The following is a 23,033-nucleotide window of genomic DNA, read 5'->3' as shown; positions in this document are numbered from 1 at the left end:
TCAGCCGTACTGAGTCCGCATCAACTCAGGAGGCCCGTGCTTGTCTTCACTGTCGGTGAGCCACAATTGGAGGACGTGCTGATGAGTCCTCTTTACTCAGTTCAGTCCATTTAAACACTTCGCCATCGAACAGTTTGTCACTGTTGAAGAGCACACTTATCATAGATGTAAATGAGTCCTTTTTACTCCATTCGATCAGTCCAAACGCTCATAGAGCGCTTGGCCAGCACTCCTTCTCCCCCCAATGATCTACCTAAACCCCATGCATCAGCACTGTCTAGCTATCTTCGTTGCCGGACAATCCCTAAAGGTCTCAAGCAACCCAAAGCGTTCCCCTCTTCCCTTAAGCGCACAGTCCAGTCACATTAGCTCTCTCAGCACTCACATTAAGCTCTGCGCTTGCCTCTTAAATTTTCTCTTGTTCTCTTCCGGCTCAGGAGTGCGCGCTGGAGCCCTCCAGGGCTGTGCGGGCAACCGCGTCAAGGACGGGGACCTGGAGAGAGCAGGGATAGAGGAGGTGGACAGAGAAAGGGGAGAAGCAGAGAGTACCGAAATTAACGCCGCCTCCCTATGAGGCTCTACAGCCTGGGCTGACACCTCAGGAGGCATTGGCGCAGCTTCTCCGACGAACGAGGTTTCGGGAGTGGACTTGAGACCAGACGAGAGTACCACCTCAGGAGGGTGCGCTGGAGACAGTTCAGGTTCTGGGGTGCGCGCTGGAGGCCGTTCGGGCTCAGGAACTGGTCTTGTCTCAGGAGATGCACCAGGAACTTGACTTGACTCAGGAGATGTAGCCATGACGTGACTTGACTCAGCCGTAACGTGACTTGACTCAGGAACCACAGCGGTAATGAGACTTGACTCAGGAACGCCCGCAACAACTTGGCTTGACTCATGGGGAACCGCTGTGACTTTACTTGATTCAGGAACGACAGCTTTGGCTTGACTTGACTCAGCTGCTTGACTTGACTCAGCCGCTTGACTTGACTCAGCCGCTTGACTTGACTCTGGAACTGCAGCCGTGGCTTGACTTGACTCAGCCGCTTAACTGGACTCAGGAAGTGAAGCTGTGTCTTGACTTGGCTCAGGAAGTGAAGCTGTGTCTTGACTTGGCTCAGGAAGTGAAGCTGTGTCTTGACTTGGCTCAGGAAGTGCCGAAGGAGACGTGGGCTCTGAAGGAAGCTCTTGTGGAGCGAGCCCTGGACGGCGCTCGGGGCGAGCGGGCTCTGGACGGCTGGACGACCCCAGCAGAGACTCTGGAGGGCTGGGCGTCTCCAGCGGAGACACTGGATGAGCAGGCTCTGTGCGAGCGTTTGCTTGTGGGCGCTCTGGCGGTGCGGTCACTTGAGGGCGCTCTGGCGAGACCGCCATCTTGTCCAGGGGTTCTGGCTTGGCGGTCATCTTGGCCGGGGATTCAGGCTTGGCGGCCATCTTGGCCGAGGACTCAGGAACTGTGGCCATCTTGGCCGGGGGCTCAGGCTTGACGGCCATCTTGGCCGGGAACTCAGGAACGGAGGCCATCTTGGCCGGGGATTCAGGCGTGGCGGCCATCTTACGTGCAGACTCTGGCGTGGCGGCCATCTTGCGTACAGACTCTGGCGTGGGGGCGGCCATCTTGCGTGCAGACTCTGGCGTGGCGGCGGCCATCTTGCGTGCAGACTCTGGCGTGGCGGCGGCCTGAGATGCTGGGCTGACTTGGGGACACTCAGGAGACAAGGAGGGTGTGAGGCTCTGGCTGTTGGTGAGATGGGGCGACAGCATGTTTCCAGATGGGAGGAGGATTACCATCCTCCACCATGACTTGGAACGAGGAACCACATAAATCAAGAACAAAATTTATAAAATCTGCTACAGGACGGTAGCAATCATTAGGACTTATCAGTTGAAACAAATTATCATCTTTGAGTCCCATCTGGAAACATGCATTAACCATCTTGTCGCTCCATCTCACCAGATGGTAAACGCTCAAAAACTCCTCCACATACTCCTCCAGCGAACGCTCACCTTGTTGCAGGTTTAAAAAACACTTTGTGTTCAGAAATGAAGTGAGAGAGAACAATGCCATGATGGAGAGATGGAGATAAAGTGCCACACGTAAAGACAAACAGGTGTGAATTCAGATTTTATCTTTTTTTTTTCTTGAGCAGTTTCCTCACAGATTCACCCTTGTACCTGATCTACAACTGACACTCATTGCTTTGCATGCAATTTCTTCACACAACCGTACATTTCCATTTCCATACAGTGACCTGCTGAGCAGCCAAAACTCTGACAGTCAAACTTTGATAGTGTGCAATGCAAATATTTAATTATTCAAATGTTTATTCTCCTGAGGATGAATGACTTTTTGGTTTATGAGTTTTGAACTGCTTAATGGAAATTATTATACATTTAAATGATGTAAATGAACATGTTGTTTATAAATTTCTTTAATTTCTTAAATTTATTTTAAAAACGTCATAAATTTCTCTCACGCTTGGGTCTCCCTTTAATGGCCTCAGAAACATGTCTTAAGTGAAATGTTGTTATATATTATTATTATTATTATTATTATTATTATTAAAATGTATTATTATGATTTTTGTACATTAAACATTTTAATGGGTTTCCTGTGATCTGGAGCCAAATGAAACATCTTAAATTTGTGTGTCTGTGACTTTTTCTGTGTTTTTGTCTGTTGAGGTAGATTTGTAATGTGACAGATATAATTACTGAGAGTCTTTGAAGAAGCTTTCCAGAAGAAGGTTTCCATCTTTATCTTGTGCTGCAGAGAGCTCAGCTTCATGCTGCTGAACCGTTTGAGGTAATTTCAGATTGTTTTTTTGTTGTTGTTGTTTTTTTTCTTTTTCAATGGTTCACCTTTGTTATAATTTTTATTTGTAAGATAAAATCTTGAAGAACTCAATTTCACTGCGCTCAACTTTTTTCTTGGGTGTGACGATCAATCAGCAACATATGTTTAAGTAAAGGATCCGCACTCGCTCAATCTTCTTGATAATTTACAATTTATTATTTAGCAACAGCGCATTCAAACGTTTCAGCATCAAGTCTTCTTCAGTGAATCATATAATATTTCCCACAAGATAAATAAAAAATAAAAAATAATAAATAACAAATAAAAACTAAACCAGCTGAGTCACCTGTTATGAATAAAGCTGGTAATGCTCTTTTAGGAGTTATCTCTCATTAACTTTATAAAATTAAATTAAATTAACTCTATTTAGGAGAGTTGTGGACTTGGATCACATGACTCAAGACTTGACTCATTTTCATTACACTTATTTTTATATTTAGCCATTTTGCGGTTGCTTTTACCCAAAGCGACTTAGCGACTTACAAATGAGGACAATGGAAGCAATCAAAAACAACAAAAGAGCAATGATATGTAAGTGGTATGACAAGTCTCAGTTAGCTTAATGTACACATAGCACTTTTTATTATATATATATAGCTTTATGTTAATTGTAATACCACACCAGGGGGCGCTACTGTAAAAAAGAACTTTTCTGGTGAATTTGGTGTTAATTAGCAAAGTTTGGTACTCACTAAATCTTTAAAAGAATGACTTATGTTCAACTATGTGAAATGACATTTGAACTGAGACTTCAGTGCTTGTGTTAAAGGGCATGCCAGATGAAGCCTCGATTCGAGGCTTGTTAACGTAGAAATCCCTTCGTAGAAGCCTCACTTTGCATGTCCTAATGTTCGACCCCCAGATCTTACTTTGCCAGTACATTTTCATTAGGACCTATTTAATAATTACATTTTTAAATACCCAGTCAAACAAGTAATATGAAGAATACAAATTATTTCAGGAAAGTTAAATATATGCCATATGCAATTAATATATGTGTACATTATTCGTTCTATTACATCATACTGATATTTGTACTGGCAATTTAATGGCACTATTCAATGGGTAAATTAATTTATCAGAGTCAGAAATCCAACAAATAAACACACACTTTTATTTTTGCATATAACATGGACCGATCTATGGAAATTGTGGTGAATGCTTCTTCAGACGGAGCTATAGTCTTTTGGCTGCTTTTCAACACTCTCGAAGCTTTGAATCTTTTCCTGAAACAGTCAGAGGAAAGTGTCGGTGCTTCATGAGGCTTCATTTGCCCGTCAATCCTGTCAACTGTTGAATGAATGAGTGTCACGTCCCGCTTGTTTACTTTGAACCAGAAGACGCTCCCACATTTAACACAAGGCCTCATGAGGCGTAGGAAACTTGTGGATAGGTGGGTTCGACTTAACCAATACTCTTTGACTTAACGCAGCGCTGCGCCGCTCGATCAAATTCTGACTTGAAGCAGTGCATGGCGGTTAAACATTTTGCCTGACTTAAGATGGCGCTAACGCTTCGTGACTGTCACGTGTGGCATCAAAGTACCGCAATAGCGATTTGAGAGCAGCCGGCTGAATCAGTCACCACAGTTTTTTCAGAGCGACTGCAGGAGCTCTGATAATGACACAGCTGTTTTGCAATTGGCCAGATTCACTGTGTAATCAGTATAATTGCACTTTGAACATAAGTTGCACATTGTTACTTTCGACCCCATTGGTTGGGACGAAAGTAACACAACAATACAAGCTAGATTTTTTTGTGTTATTAAATATACATGACTATGACCTTGTTACTATGTAACTGCAAACATATTTTGTCCTTTATTCTTTGCAAAAAAAAAACATTTTAAATTTAAGTTTCATCAAATCTTTCAAAACCTGAGTGTACAAACTTGAATTGTTTCAAATATTTATGTATTTTATTTATTTTTATAAAACATTTTTAACAGAATGAACAATATGAAAATTAAATTAAATCAGCATAATATAAACTCTCAACATAATTTAACAGTAGGCCTATTCATGTTTCCATCCAGTTGATTGTATGCATAAATTCAAAATGTGCATAAAAAAAAAAACATCTGTAAACACTGCAAATTCATAGATGGAGATGGAAAAGCTAAGGTTTGGCTAAAACATAAATATGACTAAGGTAAATGTAATGTAGAAGCTGCCCTGAAACTGATGTTCCTGACAGATAGGCCTATGTCCAGAAACACCCTCTCATGAACATCTGACTGAAGCAGACCTCTGTCTGTCTTTCTGACCCTCACTCTTGGCATATTCTTTTGATATAATACTTACTAAACAAGTTATATAAATGATGCAAGACACAGAAAGTCACCACATTAGCATGCAGCGGGACAAAATAAACACTTGTTGTCACTGTAGGGGGACAAAAGTAGCAAGTGTTACTTTCGTCCCGACCGGAGCTCCTGACATTTAAACCCGATTTACTATTATACTGAAAAACTCTGAAAATTCAAACTTCAGGATAAGTTACAGCACTACATAAAGCCGGGCTCACACTACAGGAGTTTTAGTCCGATTTTGCCCCAATTTTTCCCTCCCGAGACTTGGAGCAAAAATCTTGTCAAGCACCTCGATTGGTCCCGATGTTCGGCACAGATTATCTGGTAATGCGAGACGTTCACAGATCGAATCTTGCACCTCCTGATCTGCTCTTACACAAATTGGGGCTGCCCCGATCATATCAAACAAGTTTGATATTTAGGATTTTAAATTGAGATGATCACGGCTATGATCATGTCAGTACTTTCACAACAGCCAATGTGCGACTGCAATACAGCTGCTGTACGGTCCGTTGGATAGTGGAGATGGAGGAAACTGCTTCTTATGTTTTTGTAGTAACACTGTCTGTATAAAATGTTGTAAACATACCACAACCACATGGAGTAAGGAAAGCTCTGAAGTGAAATCGTCTCAGTTTTGAACATAGCCTACCGGGTGGGTGCATAAAGCTGCTAGCACGCTAGCTAACAGTTGTAAACATTAGTTGTAAACATTAGTTGCTGAAATGATGATCTGTTGTGCAAGATCATGTGAGGCGCTCCCTCCGTCATTATAATCTTAATAATATCTTGTAGTGTGTGATGCGCCATGATTTTCAAATCTTGTAGTGTGTGCATGTTTAAGATTTGAGGGAAGATAATCTGCAAAGATTCTCCTTATGTGTGCATTGCAACCAGATTTCATAATTGGTTAGGATTTTAAAACTCCTATAGTGTGAGCCTGGCTTAACATGTAGATTGATCATTACTGTGACACATGAAACGAGAAACACAACACAACTAATTTGAAAAAATTACCGCTACCATAATTTACTTATTTTACTCGAAAACTGCTTTCCGGACCTAACTGCGGGAAACGATGATGAAATCACATAAAATTTCTCAGCTCTGTCAAGGGTTGTGTGCTGAATGTGCTGTGATAGCTTGGTTAAATAAAGCAAATTCACAACTCGCCTTCAGTGGACTCCCTCGTTACACCTGGGTCAGTGTTAGAAGAATTCTGGTTAAGTAACAGCTTGAGAGTTAGGCTGTGTGCCCACCAAAGTGTTTTTAGCCAGCTGAAAATGCCCAGAGCACAGCATTTTTTTTTTTTTTTTCTGTTGAGATGCTGTGGTTGCTATGATGTGAAATACACTTTAGTAATATAGCAGACACATCGTGAATGAAATGTTTTTCCAAGCATAATTTCTCAAAACAATATTATGGTAGTCAGGTTCCATCTGGTAAAGACAAAGCAATATTAACTTCTCCATTGTTGTTCAGTCATAATACAAGCATGGTGTGACAGTTGGTCGGTATTAGTCCCGCCCCTCCTCCACTGTGATTGGTTGGCTGACTGGAAAGTGAAAGTGATGAGTTCAGCATTTTACTAAAGTTTGAACATTCTTCAACTCTCAGTGCAGAAAACGACGCTCAGCGCTCCTGCCGTTTTAAAAAATGCGGTGCTCCCATTGAAAACAACTGAGCCATGAAAAACGCTTTGGTGGACATGCAGCCTTAGTCTTCCCCCGACGAGGGGTGCATTTCCCAAAAGCAATTATGGTAACAAGTTCTGTCGTTACCAATAGAGGTCAATTTAACTTACCAAGTTAGCTAATGAGGCTTTTGGAAAACACACCCCTGGTTAGATCCCTATTTGCTTTACGGAACCAAAACAATCATGAACAGGCCTCACCTAGGACAGATATATGAGAGCAACATGTCAATTTCATTAACAATGATAACAGGTCCTGGGTGAATGTTTTCAACTAGATAGTGACAGGAAGTCATCTGCCAGACATCTAAGAAAATGACTCCATCGATATCTCTGAACATCTCCCGCATCACTGTGTCCAACTGCAACATGAGCCAATCACTTTGAAAAATATTCTGGAAAAAACACAAATCAAAAAGAGCTTTATTGTCAAGAGTGTTTACACAAACAAACATGGGAAGAAATAACAACAAACCCACTCTTTTTATCTAGTACAAGTCCTGTTTTATTCATCTATTCCTATTAAAGAACGGGATGAAATACAGTGAGTGAGTCTGGTAAATGGTGAATTAACGTTAGCTGTCTTCATCAAAGCTCGTGCAGCCAGTCGTGCTGGAGAAACTGGTGTAGAAAGCATTAACGCCATCCTTAAGATGGCAGCATTAAAAAGCCGACTTTGGAAAATATGAATAAGCAAAAGTCCATCCAGAATTCGAGGGTCAGTCATTGTGCTCATGGTCGTGAAAGCCAGTGGAATGATTTTATACTGGAGATTAGTGTAAACACGGACATCGGATACGAGGCCTGTCTAAAGTGAATGTAAACAGGTGGGCCAAAAAAATCGGATATGGTGAAAAGATTGCATCTGTGCATTAAGACTTGCAGTGTAAACGCATCATAGTAGTCATTTCATTGAATACTTTCAACAACAACAACAACAACAACAAACATAAACCAAAGTTAGAATTAAAGAAAATAATAGGACAATTCAACTGCATAATTTATTCATGCTGTGATGCATGCTGGGAGTTTTCGTACTGTGATACCCAACATGCATTACAACATTACACATTTTATTGTCACAATTGTTGGGGGGTTCATGTGTTAATTTATGTTGACTTTGTGTGTTATTGGAGTTAAAATTCATGTGTTTATGTTGCCCTAATTCAATAATTACTAAGTAATCTTTACTTAACTGTATTAAGTGTAATTTAAGTCTTATCTACTAATATATTAAAAGTATTCCTTACTTATTTTGAGTTCAATTTACTTAAGCCATTTAAGTTTTGTTAACTTAATTGAATCTGTGATCTGAGAAACATTGAGAGTAACTCAGAATCACTGACTCCCAGAATGCATTGGGGCATGAATAAATTATGCAATTACATTGTTTTACTGTTGTTTTTTTTTTTTTTATTTGCTGTTTTATGTCAGTAGTAGCACAACAAAAAGAGCAAAAAAATGGTATTATTACATTTAATAATAATAACTGAATTGTTACCATTGTTGTGGTTACTGCACTGAATGTTGAAATCTGTGTGTGACTCAAGTGTGGTTGATTCATTAAATATTATAGGATTATCATTAAAAGTCATATTTTTTAAAATTTGAAGTCAGCTTTGAAAATTTGTCAGCTTCAGGAAGATTTGAAATGAACTGAATGCATGATGCATTAATGATTGACTTTTAAAGTTAAACATTTTTAATAAAAAGTTCTAAGCTAAGGCATAACCACTATCAACTTCATTCTTTTTTTTTTTTTTTAACATCAATTTTGAAGTCAGCTTTGTTTTCTCTCAAAGTTTTGCAAAACATTTAAGACTACTGGTGTACTAATTAAAATCTAAGTAAGATAAACTGTTTTATTTTTTTCTTCTTCTAGTGTTAGTTTTAGTGTGTAAAATGTTATAACTAATTATGTCTAAGTTTATAAACTGTTGTTTTAAAACAGTGTTAAATTGTGTTTGTGCTGTTTGTGGAGTTGTTTAATCCTCCTCTGCTGAGATCTTCAGTTGATTTTATTTAAAGCTGTGACTTAAGCTCTTGAGTTTCTGTTTCTCTTTTTTTTTCTCTTCTTTGCTTCAGTGACTTTGCTTGTTAACAAACTTACACTAGCTGAGATGACTCTATACATAATATATGAATGCTCAGAAAAGGTCCAGAGTGGTTTATTTCTTTGCTTTTGGCTGACATGTGGCATTGCTATGGCTGCTTTTGGCCCAGATCTGGCAAACAGGAGTGGACCAAAGTGGTCCCAAGTGCCATCATTCCAGACTACATGTGGGCCAGATCATCATTCCGCATGTACCAGATTTGGGCCGAATCTGGGCCAACACTGTGTTGTTAAATGGGAAGCTTATTGGTTTTTTAAAAGCTTGCTGCTTTACATGTAAATGGCTGGTTAGCATCCATTTGAGGATTTTGCAGCACACTTTCAAAGTTGCTGTGAAACCCTCCACCTTCCCCAGCTCCACCTGTATAGATCCGCACAGCACCGTATCACCATATGCACTGGCAGTAGCAAGTTCAAGTACAACCTGCAGCAATAATCTACAGCTACAGCAATAACCAACAGCAGCAGTGTAGCTGATCTATTCACCCAAGACCAAACATTAACATTGTCATATCCATTACAATGCTAAAATCTTCTGATGATGGAATATGCATCATATTTTCATGCTATTGCTTTTCATGTTAAATAACAATAACAACACAGTCAAACTTGCCATTGGCACTGGAATTTGCCTTTGGTGGATTTTTATTGTACTGGAACCAACTTTAAAAACATACCTTGTGGTGGAGTTAGCTAAAAACAAGTAGACAATCTTGTTTTTAAGACATTTTACCATTTCTGCAAGTAAATGTATCTGAACATTTTAGCAATAAGCAATTTAGATGTTTAGCAACCTACAAAAAACTACATCAGATGTCTTTTAAACAAAGCATTTAAATCAAGCTCCAAAAATGTCTCATTTTGGATTCACTGGTGTTTTCAGTGGCTTCCGCAGAGCTGCATGCTCTCCACGGTTAAAAAGAGTGCAACAGTCCAGATTTCCAAGAAAAATTTAATCATTGAAAAGTACAAATTTTGTAGTTATGCATTTGTGTGGTTTCCTATAAATAAATTTGAAAATCAAATGATAAACTGTTTAACATTACTGAATTATGTCAGCACTGCTACATTGTTTCTACAATATAATTAGTACAATACAGCAGGGGGAATGATGACGCAGTTTGTAAAACTGCGCTTTTTAAATTGAACGCCGTCATAAAACATACCACAATTTAGATTACTAATTCAACATTTGAAAAACATACAGAAATAAAGCAGATGTAAACACCAACTAAAATGACTTAAAATATTCCGATAAGCTTAAATTTACTGTCATGAAGATATTTTTATAAGCTGCTGAGTCATTTTTAAGTATTTTTAACGCAATAAGCATAAATTGATTCAAGCATTAAAACTTATAGATCACTTACTTGTCAATTTTAGCACAATAGGCACTTATAATCATCACCAGGATTTCTTCAAACCTCTCAAACATATCAGTGTCATTTTATAGTTAGTATATTATAAACAAAGCATTTATTTAATCAAGCTCCAAAAATGTCTCATTTTGGATTCAATGGGGCAAGGTGATGTCTCCTAGCAGAAGTCGTTTGCATAAACACCACCTCCAGAGCAAGACATCACCATGCTTGAGTCTGTCGTTAGGACAGATGGAGTGCAAGAATGTTCACTTTGATGCATTGGGTTTAATCAGCTTGTTCAAGTCTTTGCACAGATATCAGAAAGCAAAAATTGAAATAATGTTAGCAAATCAAATATCCATGCCATGAACCCATTTGTAAACAATAAATATAAAAAGAGATCTAAAGCCTAATTCCATTTTCTGTAGTTCTCCATTTTCTGAATTTAAGCTTCTTTCCAAACAGGAAACGAGATGGTAAACATACCATTGGCTGCAGTGCTGGAAAGGACATTTAGGATTTTTTTGTCTCCACTGATAGCAACATTTGTTAATTTCCTGTGGAGAAAAAAAAAAAAAACATTTTCTATCATTTTATTTTTACACATCTACAATCGTTCTGAAATTAATTTTGAATTACCACCCACGCTGCAAAAAGCTGCTGCTCAAAAGGATTTAATGGGTTTTCCAAACGTCCATATGAGTGATGAACCAGTTTGTCACAAGAAAGTGTCTTTGGTCTCTCACACTGCCACACCGTCCCTGTTCTTATATCCTTATACTCACAGCAGCAGTTGCCTTTCCTCCAACTTCCATCTGCACCCCACTTAAGATTACATTCTACTACTTCACGGATCCTGGTTTTACTGGGTCCTGATTCAAAGTAGCCTTGATAGTGGGTGCGTGGGAATGAAGAGTCCCTGTATTTTTTAAGAATCTGCACAACCTCACTGGAGTGCTCAAGACGTACAAAAACTTGTGCCTGACCTTCCCAGGGCAGAAGGAAATTAACAGAGTAAGTCCCATTACGATGATCCACAACCTCCCCATACACACTCGCCTTCAAGAAAAAAGGAAAAGAACAAGTGTAATGCTGTTTGTTGTTTTTATACAATAAAAAAGTATTATAAAATAACATATCATAATATATCTTAAAAAAAACACACCTTTAGCTCTGAATTGAAAAGTTTTGCTTTGAAAAAATCTCCTCCATATCGTTTCAGGTTCTTGTTGTGGTCTCTGGCTGTGATAGTAACAGAGATCTTTTCTCCCACTTTGTAACTCTCTTTGAGTCCCACAACAGAGAAAGACGAGTGGACTGGACTTGTGCTCTGATTCAGATGAGTGATTTCTTGATCTGGACCAGGCCACTCAATAACCTTCTGTAGTCTTTCCCACTCCTCATCACTGATTCCCATGTCAGATGCGGATATTGTGGATGAATTTTTATTTCGAGGAACTGGTTTCGGTCTGGGGGGCTGGAATTGTTTTATGTGGATCCCACCATTCATTGCCCATAGAGCCTGAGAGAGGACCAGAATAGAGTTACACCAAATTCCATTTCTACATGCAAATGTTTGCGTTCATTGCAGGTACACACATGCGCTGGATAAGACTAGAAACGTTTTATGGATCTGTAGGCGTTTGGTGAAATCAAGCACAAACTGTGAATGGGCTTGGTTCAAAAGCATCAAGTAAAGAATTTCCTTTACACAACAAATCAAAAACAAACCGTTGCTGCTTGTATATTTCTGTGTCAAGCATGCCATCCCCTGCCTGGGGGAGTAATTATACAGTACAGCACGTACAATTATGACAGTACAGTTTTCTATCACAAAAAGTTTAATCAATATATTGTTTTTTGCGAATGAGTAAGCAGGATAATTTTAAAATACATATTCTAGCCTACAAGATTGGTTACTCAAAAGTCTTGTTCAGGGCTATTCGGAATGGGTTTTATTTATTTATTTATTTTAATCCAAACATGTACATCCATCTTGATTGTGCTGAATAATAAAAAAATAAAAAATAAAAAATAAAAATAAAAATACATGTTGGCCAATGCTGTATGCAATGCAGTAACTGAAATTAGCACAGATGTCAGGGCATCTCAAACCATCTAAAAAGCCCCAAAATCACCTCAGCTCACTGTTGATATTTGAAATGGACAGCCAAACAAACACACCCCTATCCAGACACACCCCTCTGCTCCCAAAAACAAACACACTGCAACAATGACATCAGGTAATTAAAGAGAGCAAAAATCATGAGTCAAGTGTGCTGTGCTCACAAGTTATTTGGCATGTTTCTTGGGCTGCAACGAACCATGATTTTGTTTAATCGATAAATATACAGGCATTTGTATATATTGTATATAAATATACAGGCATTTACTGACAACACTGTTGCCAGCTAGTTACTATACGTCATACATCTACAAAAGCTCTTACTGAGGTAGAATCAGGGTGGTCAGTATTACTTTCAGGTGTGCTGTTGCCTCTCAGATTTTAAAACTTTTTTTTTTTTTTTTTTTTTTTTTTTTTTTTTTTATGAATGTATGCTCTAAACATGTTCTGAAAAATAAAACTAAACCAAGCTGTGACCTTACGGTAGAAAAATTGGCATGAAGTGGTGTGAATCTGCCAAATCATTGATGTCTTCTAATGTAATTTATGTCACCAGAAGAGCATAAAGCTGCATTTTGTCCACAACTATATTTCAATATCATTGCATAAATGTGCATTACAAAACACTAAATTACTGAAGAAAAAAAAAAAAAAAAAACTATGCAAAAGACAGCCAAGGGTCAAGAGTCCAACTAAAGCATCATGATAATGGCAACAAAATGCAAACAAAATATAAACAAAAATAGACAATGCAAAATAATTACATGCCCAAAATGAAAATGAAAAGGCAACAAAATACGAATAAAATACCAACCAAAATAAAAAAAAACAAACAAGCAAAATAATTGCATCCACAATATAAGCACAAATTTCAAGTTTCAAATTTATTTCACTTTTTTAAAAAACAACAACAACAAAAAAAACCTTATCATATAAGTCACCTTATCACCTAAACCTTTTCACCTAAATCACATAAGTGGTGACACCCGCACGTCCTGATTCTGTGGAGTTTGATGTGTTCCTGGGTCAACATATTTTGTTGCAAGGCAAAAACTGCTACGTATGCTTAATTTTCGTAAGGGACAGCCGAGGCAATATAAACGCATTTATGCTGCATTCATGCCATCTCGTAATTCCGAGATGAAAACACTTGACATTCCACTCTATCTATATTATGAGTTTCTATGGCAACATTATCAACACCAAAGCACTTGTGTGCTCCTGAACTCATAATTAAAACTTGTAAACACAATGTTCTGAGAGTTATGACTTGGACGAGTGACAGATGTACCACGTGACCGCCGCCAGCAGTGCCGGCCTGTAGGTTTGTGGGGCCCCAGGCAGGATAATGAAAATGGGCCCCACTAGTGTAAAAAAAACCATCATTTGACTATTGAAGATAAAGTAAATGAAATGACTATTTCAATATATATATATATATATATATATATATATATATATATTTACTGCTTGTTTTTAAATATTGATTGATGGTCACATGGGGGAATAAAAAAAAAAAAAAAAAAAAAAAAAAAAACTTTATTGCATTACACTGCCTGGGTCTGTAAATATTTAATGTAGCATGCTAAATGTGGCTCAACTGTTCCTTATATGACAAGTCTGTCTGTGATCATGGGCAACATTGCATGTAAAAAAAAAAAAAAAAAAAAAAAAAAAAAAAAAAGGTACTACAGCAATAAATATGTATATAGCAGTCAAAAAATCATTTTTTTTTCCAGCCCAGGAAAGATATTGTTTGGATTCCATTTCTACCACAACTTCACTTTGATCTCTTTGCCATTCTTTCATTTCAAATATTAAAAAAAAAGCATTAATGTGCAACAAGACTTTATTTCGAGAGATTATTCTGAGAGGCAATATTAAGTGAATTCCAAAATCTAAACCGTAACAACAAAATCTGAACTGTAACAAGAAAGGTTTTTTAGACTTTATTTACCAGAAATTAAAAAGAACACTGAGTTTGTTGTGCCTGTGTGTAGGGCTGCAAAATGTGGCCAAAATGTTTTTATCAATATGACGAATTCTGATTATTGTTATTACTAAATAAAACATTAAACAAAACAATAATATTGTTAATAATTATTGCACTCGGTACCTCGAACCCGGTACCTTTTGACAACCCTACGCTTTTGCGTAGCTGAATAAAACTCAGATAGAGACATTTTAACTCATGAAACACGGAGACATATTTGTACAATTGTGACTAAATGGATTATCTCTGTTCTTCAAGCCATATAGGGGATTTTTATATGAATATGCAATGCGATGCTATCACTTTATAGAATACTATATAAAATAAGCACTTTGCCTCATTCTGTGATGTGAATCCACGTCAGATCAAAAAAGGAAGTTATTTCAAAACTCAGCTGATGTTATTAAATGAATCTGAAGCAAAGTCATGCCGCCAGGCTCATTTTGGCGCTACAAGAAAACTAATTAGGAAAATGAGTTACAACATGGAAAGCTTTTCCAAAATGTCATGTGTTGTCATCTAGGAATTATGGAAATTACGACATGGCGTGAAGGCAGCATTAGACCACTTAACTTAGTGATTGTTATCAGGATGCAAAGAGACTTTCAACCAGTTTAACAACTAATATTCTTGAACCAAATCCTGCCTTTGTTACTGCTACTTAGCCTACATTCACCTTTTGCTCCCTTTAAGTCTCTTTACTGTTACTGCTGTCATAAAAAAAAAAAAAAAATTTACTTACCTTACATGTATAATTTTAAACCCATGTTTAATGTCTAACAAGAAAACAAACTAGGCAAATGTATTTAGTGAAAATTATAGCACTCCTTTTCCGTACTGTTTGGTGCACCGATTAAATCTGGGAAATTTAGAGAGACTGTGAGCAGTCAACACTAGCCTGTGTGCTAAACAGAAATTTTTTTTTTTTTTTTTTTTTTTTTTTTTTGTCATATTTAACCTACAAAATTTGTACTTGCATTCAGATTCTGCATTTGTTTGCTAATGATGTCTAAATTCAGATTTAGGAATTGAACTGGAATTTAAAACGCATTCTCAATTCAAATTGAGTTGAATGCCGTGCAGACTTCTTGTCTTAGGGGCAGAATTAATATGCATATTTATTTGATCATTATTTTAACATCTGCTTTAAAATGTCTTACAAACTTACCAAACAATATGATGTCCAAAGAAAACAAGCCAGTAGTAATACACATTGTCTTAACCTGCAGACTGATAATACATGGAAATAATCAAATTCCATGTATTTAAAACATGAAACTACTGAACCTTAATATGACAAATGTATTAATGTCCATAAACTCTTGATTACCTGGTGCATTTGATTTCTCTGTAGATGGCGTGACCATGTCTGTTCTGTTTTAAGATAGCTTGTGTGTGAAGAAAATGGCTGTACAGATCTGAAAATGAGGTGTTCCCACAAAGTATATGACATGTAGTTAAAGTGTTGTTGTCCTCAGCTGTTTTAGTTCTCATTCAGGTGAATGTCATTCAGCAGGGGAAAAAAAAAAAAAAAAAAAAAAAGAAAGAAAATTCTAGAACACAATAACGAGTGTAACGGGAAAAATCAGGATATTTGTTCAGTGAAAAAATAAAATAAAAAATTCAGTGAATAGATATCAGATCTCTGACCACTAGAACATCTAGGCACTTTTTTTTTTTTTTTTTTTTTTTTTCCCCATGCCATCTTAAACAGCTGAAACATGAATCACTGTTCTGCAATTCATTCCTGTAATTTTTCTCCATCTCTAATCGGCTCTTTCTCTAGTATTACACTCTTAAAAATAAAGGTGCTTCAAAAGGTTCTTCACAGCGATGCCATAGAAGAACCATTTTTGGTTCCACAAATAACCATTCAGTCAAAGTCTCTTTAAAGAACCATCTCTTTCTTACCTTTTTATAATCTGAAGAACCTTCTTTCGCCACAAAGAACCTTTTGTGAAACAGAAAGGTTCTTCAGATGTTAAATGTTCTTTATGGAACCATTTAAACAAAAAAGGTTCTTCTATAGCATCGTGAAGCACATTTATTTTTAAGATTATATTATATAAATACATATGCACATCTCTTTATTTATAGAGCTGTATATGGAGTAAATAATGCACAAATCTGTACATAAATCTTCTTCTCCAGATTCATACACACGAATAGATCCTAAACAATGTACAGCTCAAACCCTAAAAAGTTTAATGATTGGTTGCTCAATGTGAGTCATATAATATCTCTGTTATGTCCTGTATGTGAAAGAACAGATGAATAAGACTTACCTGTCCACAGGTGAACGATGCTCTCAGGTGTTTGGGACGAATCTGAAGCCTCAAATGTCATCAGACTTCAGTATCTGGAGGCGGGGCTTAAACACAAACACGCCTCATGTTTTTCCCAGAAAGACTTCCTTCTGGATTAAGCTTTTATGGCATGAGAGATTTGGATTAAAGTCAGTTGTTGGTACACTGATGGAAATGTTATTTTTATATATGTGTGTTGGAACAGACCTTTACATCATCTTACCTAAATACCTGTCAGTCTCTTTCTCTCTGGCCTGCTGTCTGTGTATTCATCTATTCATCCATACATGTAAAGTAAGTTCTTCAAAGTGTTTTTCAAAGTTTTTTTTTTTTTTGTTTTTTGGCCACAAAACCAAGGGACTCACTCAGAAAGGGGAAGTTAAATCATTGTTTACCATGATGTGGTTTAGACTGCATGTGTGTCTGCCCTGATCTCATTATTTGTCATTCAGGCTTTAAGGAGCACGGTAAGACAGACCTTTGATATCTCTCTGTTCTTTTGTCTCAAAGTCTCTGCCTTTGTTTATTTTTCCAACACATTATCAGTTTGTTATATTTTATATCCAATTTTACTAGAGAGGTTCAAACAGACATTTATGGAGGACAAAAGGTGTATCAACACCAAAGAACTTTGCTTACTTTATTGACTATGCTATTCAGAAAAAGAGAACTACATATAAAGGACATTTGAATTAGTTCATCAAACATTAACCCGTAGGCCTTCACTAGGGCAAACAGCGTCATCTAAAAAATCATGTTCACACAAATCATTTCAAGATCAACTCAGTTTCCCCCTAGCTCAGAAAATACAAAATCATGTTCATATAAACTTTCAAAGCAAACACTCATTTACAAAGACATACACACTCATACCCACACATGTACAACATTGAAATGAATTCAAATGCAAACACTTCCCTGTCTCCATGAAACAAGACGCCACCCTGGGGTCTCGGGAAAGAGATCAGCCGTACTGAGTCCGCATCAACTCAGGAGGCCCGTGCTTGTCTTCACTGTCGGTGAGCCAAAAAAAAAGGGGGAGGTGCTGATGAGTCCTCTTTACTCAGTTCAGTCCATTTAAACACTTCACCATCGAACAGTTCATCACTGTCAAAGAGCACACTTATCATAGATGTCCAAACACTCATAGAGCGTGTGGCCAGCACTCCTTCTCCCCCCAATGATCTACCTAAACCCCACGCACCAGCGCTGTCTAGCTATCTTCATTGCCGGACAAACCCTAACGGTCTTGAGCAACCCAAAGCGTTCCCCTCTTCCCTTAAGCGCACAGTCCAGTCACATTAGCTCTCTCAGCACTCACATTAAGCTCTGCGCTTGCCTCTTAAATTTCCTGTGGTCCAGGTGAGTTCAATCATCTCTGCTGCCTGTCAGTGGGAGGAGAACGCGTTGTAACCAAACCTAAAAGGGCTGGACCAAAGCCAACAAAACAAAGTCCTCAGCATTCTGTAATGCCAAGCCAGCAGAGGGAGCCCTCACCCGAATACTGATCTCCTCGCTCCCTCTGCTGCTTCTACATTCACTTCCTGTTTGGAACTATTTAAACAGTGACCATGTGCTCTCTCATTGTGAAGTATTGCCAGTTCACCTACTTTACTGAGCGGTTTCCTTTGATTATTCTGCCTGTTTATATGTGTATGATCCTGCTTTGTTTTCTGACTCACAAACTTACGGATTACCCTTGTTGGATTGTTTGCCTGTTTGGACTGATATTAAGGTTTGGACCCAGAGCCTGTTTAATCACGTTTGTCTTTCAGATTGCCCTTTGGATTGTTGACCGATCGGACTGCTTAACTGTTACTGACCCACTGCCTGTTTACACGTGTTTGTCTGCTGCTGCTAACATCAATAAACTTCCGCACATGGATTCTAATGCCGCCTCAGCATCCTCGTTACAGATTCATTACAATACAATCATTCAGTCAACATCGGTGGTTGCTATGCGGTTGCTAGGGTAACTGGGGTGGTTGCTAAGGTGTTGCTAAGCGGTTGCTAGGGTAACCAGGGTGGTTGCTAGGGTGTTGCTATGCGGTTGCTAGGGTAACTGGGGTGGTTGCTAGGGCGTTTGCTAAGGTACCCAGGGTGGTTGCTAAGGTGTTGCTATGCGGTTGCTAGGGTAACCAGGGTGGTTGCTAGGGTGTTGCTATGCGGTTGCTAAGGTACTTGGGGTGGTTGCTAGGGTGGTTGCTAAGGTACTTGGGGTGGTTGCTAGAGTGTTGTTAGGCAGTTACTAGTTGTCACAGATCATTACTATGGAGTTTTATAGAGTTCTTAGCCTGATTTAGCACTTAGCTAATCACTATTAGCATGTAGCTATTCACTACTAGCATGACTAGCATCTCAAGGATTCCTATTTGCTAGCATGAGTGAAAAGAACCAAGTCCCATGTCTCTACGATGTTCTGATGTAGAGATATAGGACTTGCTAGATGGTTGCTAGGGTACTCTGTTTGGTTGCTAGGGAGTGGCTTTGCAGCTACCAGTGATGACACTCCAAAGGCTGCTTGCCACTATGAATGATATAAATCAACCCCCATGTCTCTATGACATTCAGATTTGAAGATATGTCTGTGTGGGTTTTCGTTGCTAGGGTGCTCAATAGTGGTTGCTAGGGCGTGGCTAGGAAGTGTCTATGGTGATTCATGATTGGCTGTTTACTGCCCCGACTCAAATGAGCCCACCCCCATGTCTCTATGACACTGTGATCCAAAGATATCCATCTGGGCTTTTATAATGGCAGTCTATGGGATCAGTTGCTAGGGTGCTCTAAATGGTTGCTAGGGCGTGGCTTGACAGCTTCACAGTGATCCTGAGAGTCTGATTGGTTGTCTGAGTTAAATGAGCCCTCCTCCATGTCTCTATGACATTGTGATGCAGAGTTATGTTCAATGCAAAATTCCTATGTAAATTACCATAGTAGGAAAAAAACATGCTTTTTAATGGGCCGTCCCTCCCCATAGTATGTCAATGGGGCCACTTTGGGGGGCTCTTGCGCCCCAGGGGTACAACTAATACCCCATTGCGAGGTATGTTCTCGCACAGCCTGCCAGCCTCTCCAAATGTGGTGAATCGCATGTTTCTACGAAATTCTCGCTCGGCGCTACGACCCCTCAAAGTTGGCCGTAATGCATTGTCTATGGGATTTTTCGGCTGATTTTTCACCCCGTGTGCGATCATCGTACCCCCGATCGCTTATAAAAGTCATAGCACACCATTCCCGAATAGGCCACACGATTTGACGCCTGTTTCATGGGTCTGTGACAAAAACTGCGGGACGAGTTACGCGCCGAAATTTGTACGGAAGAAAAATAAGAAGAACTAGATAAAAAGTTTGTTAGCAAACTTTAAGTTGGCTTGAGAAAGCCTAGCCAGTAAGTTTTAAGTAGTTTTAAAAGCTTTTAGTTTAAAGAAAGTTTAAAGGTTTTCAGTTTGAAATAGTTTTAGTTTGATTGATAAAGTTTGAAGATAGATAGGCTAGATAGATATAAATAAAGAAAAAAAGAAAAATTAGTTAGAAAGAAAAAGAAAGAAAGAAACATTAGTTAGAAAGAAAGAAACATTAGTTAGAAAGAAAGAAGAAAGAAAAAAAAAAGATTAGAAGTAGAAAGAAAGAAAAAAAGAAGTAAGAAAGAAAAGTAAGAAAAAGAAAGAAAAGTAAAAAAAAAAAAAAGATTAAAGAAAGAAAGAAAAGTAAAAAAAAGAAAAAAAAAAGATTAGTTAGATAGAAAGAAAAGTAAGCAAGAAAGAAAAGAAAGATTAGTTAGAAAGAAAGAAAAAGAAAAAAGAAAGATTAGCTAGAAAGAAAGAAGAAAGACTGGTTAGAAAGAAAGAAAGAAAAAAGAAAGAAAGATTAGTTAGAACAAAAGAAAAAAGAAAGATTTGTTAGAAAGGAAAGAAAGATTAGTTAGAAAGATTAGATTAGAAAGAAAGCATGTTGCTAGCATGATAGAAAGCAAGTCGCTAGCATGGTTTTAGCATGATTAGCAAGTCGACAACATGATTCTAGCATGACTAGCAAGTCACTAGCATGATTTTAACAAGTCACTGAGCATGATTTTAGCATGATTTTAGCATGACTAGCAAGTCACTAGCATGATTTTAGCATGATTAGCAAGTCGCTAGCATGATTTTAGCATTACTAGTCGCAAGTCCCTAGCATGATTTTAGCATGATTAGCAAGTCACTTTAGCATGATTTTAGCATGACTAGCAAGTCGCAAGCATGATTTTAGCATGACTAGCAAATCATTAGCATATTTTATGATTTTAGCATGATTTTAACATGATTAACAATTTTAGCATGAGCATGATTTTTAGCATGACTAGCAAGTCAAGTCTAGCATGATTTTAACATGACTAGCAAGTCACTAGCATGATTTTTAGGATGACTAGCAAATCATTAGCATGATTTTAACATGACAAAGCAAGTCGCTAGCATGATTTTAGCATGACTAGCAAGTCACATGATGATTTTAGCATGAGCAAGTCTGATTTTAGCATGATTTTAGCATGACTAGCAAATCATTAGCATGATTTTAACATGATTATTAGCAAATGATTTTAGCATGACAGCAAGATTTTTTAACATGACTAGCATGACTAGCATGACTCGCTAGCATGATTTTTAGCATGACTAGCAAGTCACTAGCATGATTTTAACATGACTAGCAAAGTCGCTAACATGATTTTAGCATGACTTTAGCAAGTCTAGCAAGTCCCTAGCATGATTTTAGCATGACTAGCAAGTCGCTAGCATGATTTTTAAGCATGACTAGCAAGTCGTTAGATGATTTTAGCATGATTCAAGTCGCTAGCATGATGATTTTAGCATGATTTTAGCATGATTTTTAGCATGATTTTAACATGACTAGCATGAGTCGAGCATGATTTAAGCATGACTAGCAAATCATTAGCATGATTTTAACATGACTAGCAAAGTCGCTAGCATGATTTTAACATGACTAGCAAGTCGCTAGCATGATTTTAACATGATTAGCATGATTTTAGCATGACTCGCTAGCATGATTTTAACATGACTAGCAAGTCGCTAGCATGATTTTAGCAAGTCATTAGTATGATTTTAGCATGACTAGGAAGTCACTAGTATGATTTTAGCATGACTAGCAAGTCGCTAGCATGATTTTAGCATGACTAGCAAAGTCGCTAACAGGATTTAAGCATGACTAGCAAGTCGCTAGCATGATTTTAGCATGATTAGCAAGTCGCCAACATGATTTTAGCATGACTAGCAAGTCGCTAGCATGATTTTAGCAAGTCACTAGCATGAATTTAGCATGAATAGCAAGTCGCTAGCATGATTTTAGCAAGTCGTTAGTATGATTTTAGCATGACTAGCAAGTCGCTAGCATGATTTTAACATGACTAGCAAGTCACTAGCATGATTTTAACATGACTAGCAAGTCGCTAGCATGATTTTAGCATGACTAGCAAGTCACTAGCATGATTTTAGCATGACTAGCAAAGTCGCTAGCAGGATTTAAGCATGACTAGTAGGTTGCTAGCATGATTTTAGGATACATTATTGGATAGATAGATAAGGTTTGAAGGTAGATAGATAGATAGATAGATAGATAGATAGATAGATAGATAGATAGATAGATAGATAAAGGTTTGAAGATAGATAGATAGATAGATAGATTTGAAGATAGATAGATAGATAGATAGATAGATAGATAGATAGATAGATAGATAGATTGAAGATAGATAGATAGATAGATAGATAGATAGATAGATAAGATAGATTGAGATAGATAGATAGATAGATAGATAGATAGATAGATAGATAGATAGATAGATAGATAAGGTTTGAAGATAGATAGATAGATAGATAGATTAGTTATTAGTTAGAAAGAACATAGATATCTTAAAGCTTAATTGAGTATCTATGGCTTCTAGCAGTTTACATTAAACATAGTTCAAACAGACATGGACTTTTGGTCAATGAAAGTCTATGGGACTTTTTATGATTTTTAATATTAATTTTTAAGAAAACCGTAACTCAAACCAGTCTGAAAAGATATAGCACACTAAGTCAGAACAGTATGAAGATCTGACCCGAGTTTGGAGTATGTAGCTTGAACGGTCTAGGAGGAGTAGGTGTCCAAAAAATTTGCGGCCAGAAAAATAAGAAGAAGAAGAAGAAGAATAAGTTTAAATAGGATTTCAGTAAGTTGGCTTTCCCAAGCCAACTTAATAAGTTTAAATAGGATTTCAGTAAGTTGGCTTTCCCAAGCCAACTTA

General features: G+C 37.8%; 2 protein-coding genes across 10 annotated transcripts in view; one reads left to right on the top strand and one right to left on the bottom strand.

Annotated features, from left to right (window-relative positions):
* LOC127158076 (NXPE family member 3-like) overlaps positions 1-23,033 on the top strand; it is a 62,683-nt gene that overhangs the window by 11,376 nt on the left and 28,274 nt on the right. The window lies entirely within an intron of this gene.
* On the bottom strand, positions 10,438-18,559 carry LOC127158080 (NXPE family member 4). Of its 9 annotated transcripts, none has more exons than XM_051101229.1 (6): positions 16,736-18,559; positions 15,781-15,939; positions 15,619-15,680; positions 11,498-11,854; positions 10,972-11,391; positions 10,438-10,889 (listed from the first exon to the last, which is right to left on the bottom strand). In XM_051101229.1, exons 2-6 carry the CDS (start codon positions 15,815-15,817, stop codon positions 10,683-10,685), a joined length of 1,083 nt encoding a protein of 360 aa, XP_050957186.1. In that variant the 5' UTR covers positions 15,818-15,939; positions 16,736-18,559; the 3' UTR covers positions 10,438-10,682. The 9 variants fall into 9 exon arrangements, with proteins under 9 accessions (XP_050957186.1, XP_050957188.1, XP_050957192.1 ...); XM_051101231.1 differs by having other exon boundaries at positions 15,781-15,868; XM_051101235.1 differs by lacking the exon at positions 15,619-15,680 and having other exon boundaries at positions 10,438-10,636; positions 10,819-10,889; positions 16,736-18,548.

The sequence above is a fragment of the Labeo rohita genome, unplaced genomic scaffold (assembly GCF_022985175.1).
Source record: "Labeo rohita strain BAU-BD-2019 unplaced genomic scaffold, IGBB_LRoh.1.0 scaffold_133, whole genome shotgun sequence".
Lineage (NCBI taxonomy): Eukaryota > Metazoa > Chordata > Actinopteri > Cypriniformes > Cyprinidae > Labeo > Labeo rohita.
Note: the sequence above shows the minus strand (reverse complement) of the source record. Positions and strands in the feature narration are given on the sequence as shown.

Bases quoted from the DNA above. Each gene is read 5' to 3' on its own strand.
- LOC127158080 (XM_051101228.1), bottom strand. From the start codon at position 15,903: ATGTCATATACTTTGTGGGAACACCTCATTTTCAGATCTGTACAGCCA. The intron at 11,855-15,780 runs GTAATCAAGAGT...GTCCTCTCTCAG, and splicing joins AGAGAAATCAAATGCACCAG to GCTCTATGGGCAATGAATGG. The intron at 10,890-10,971 runs GTAATTCAAAAT...TTTTCTCCACAG, and splicing joins AGCTTTTTGCAGCGTGGGTG to GAAATTAACAAATGTTGCTA.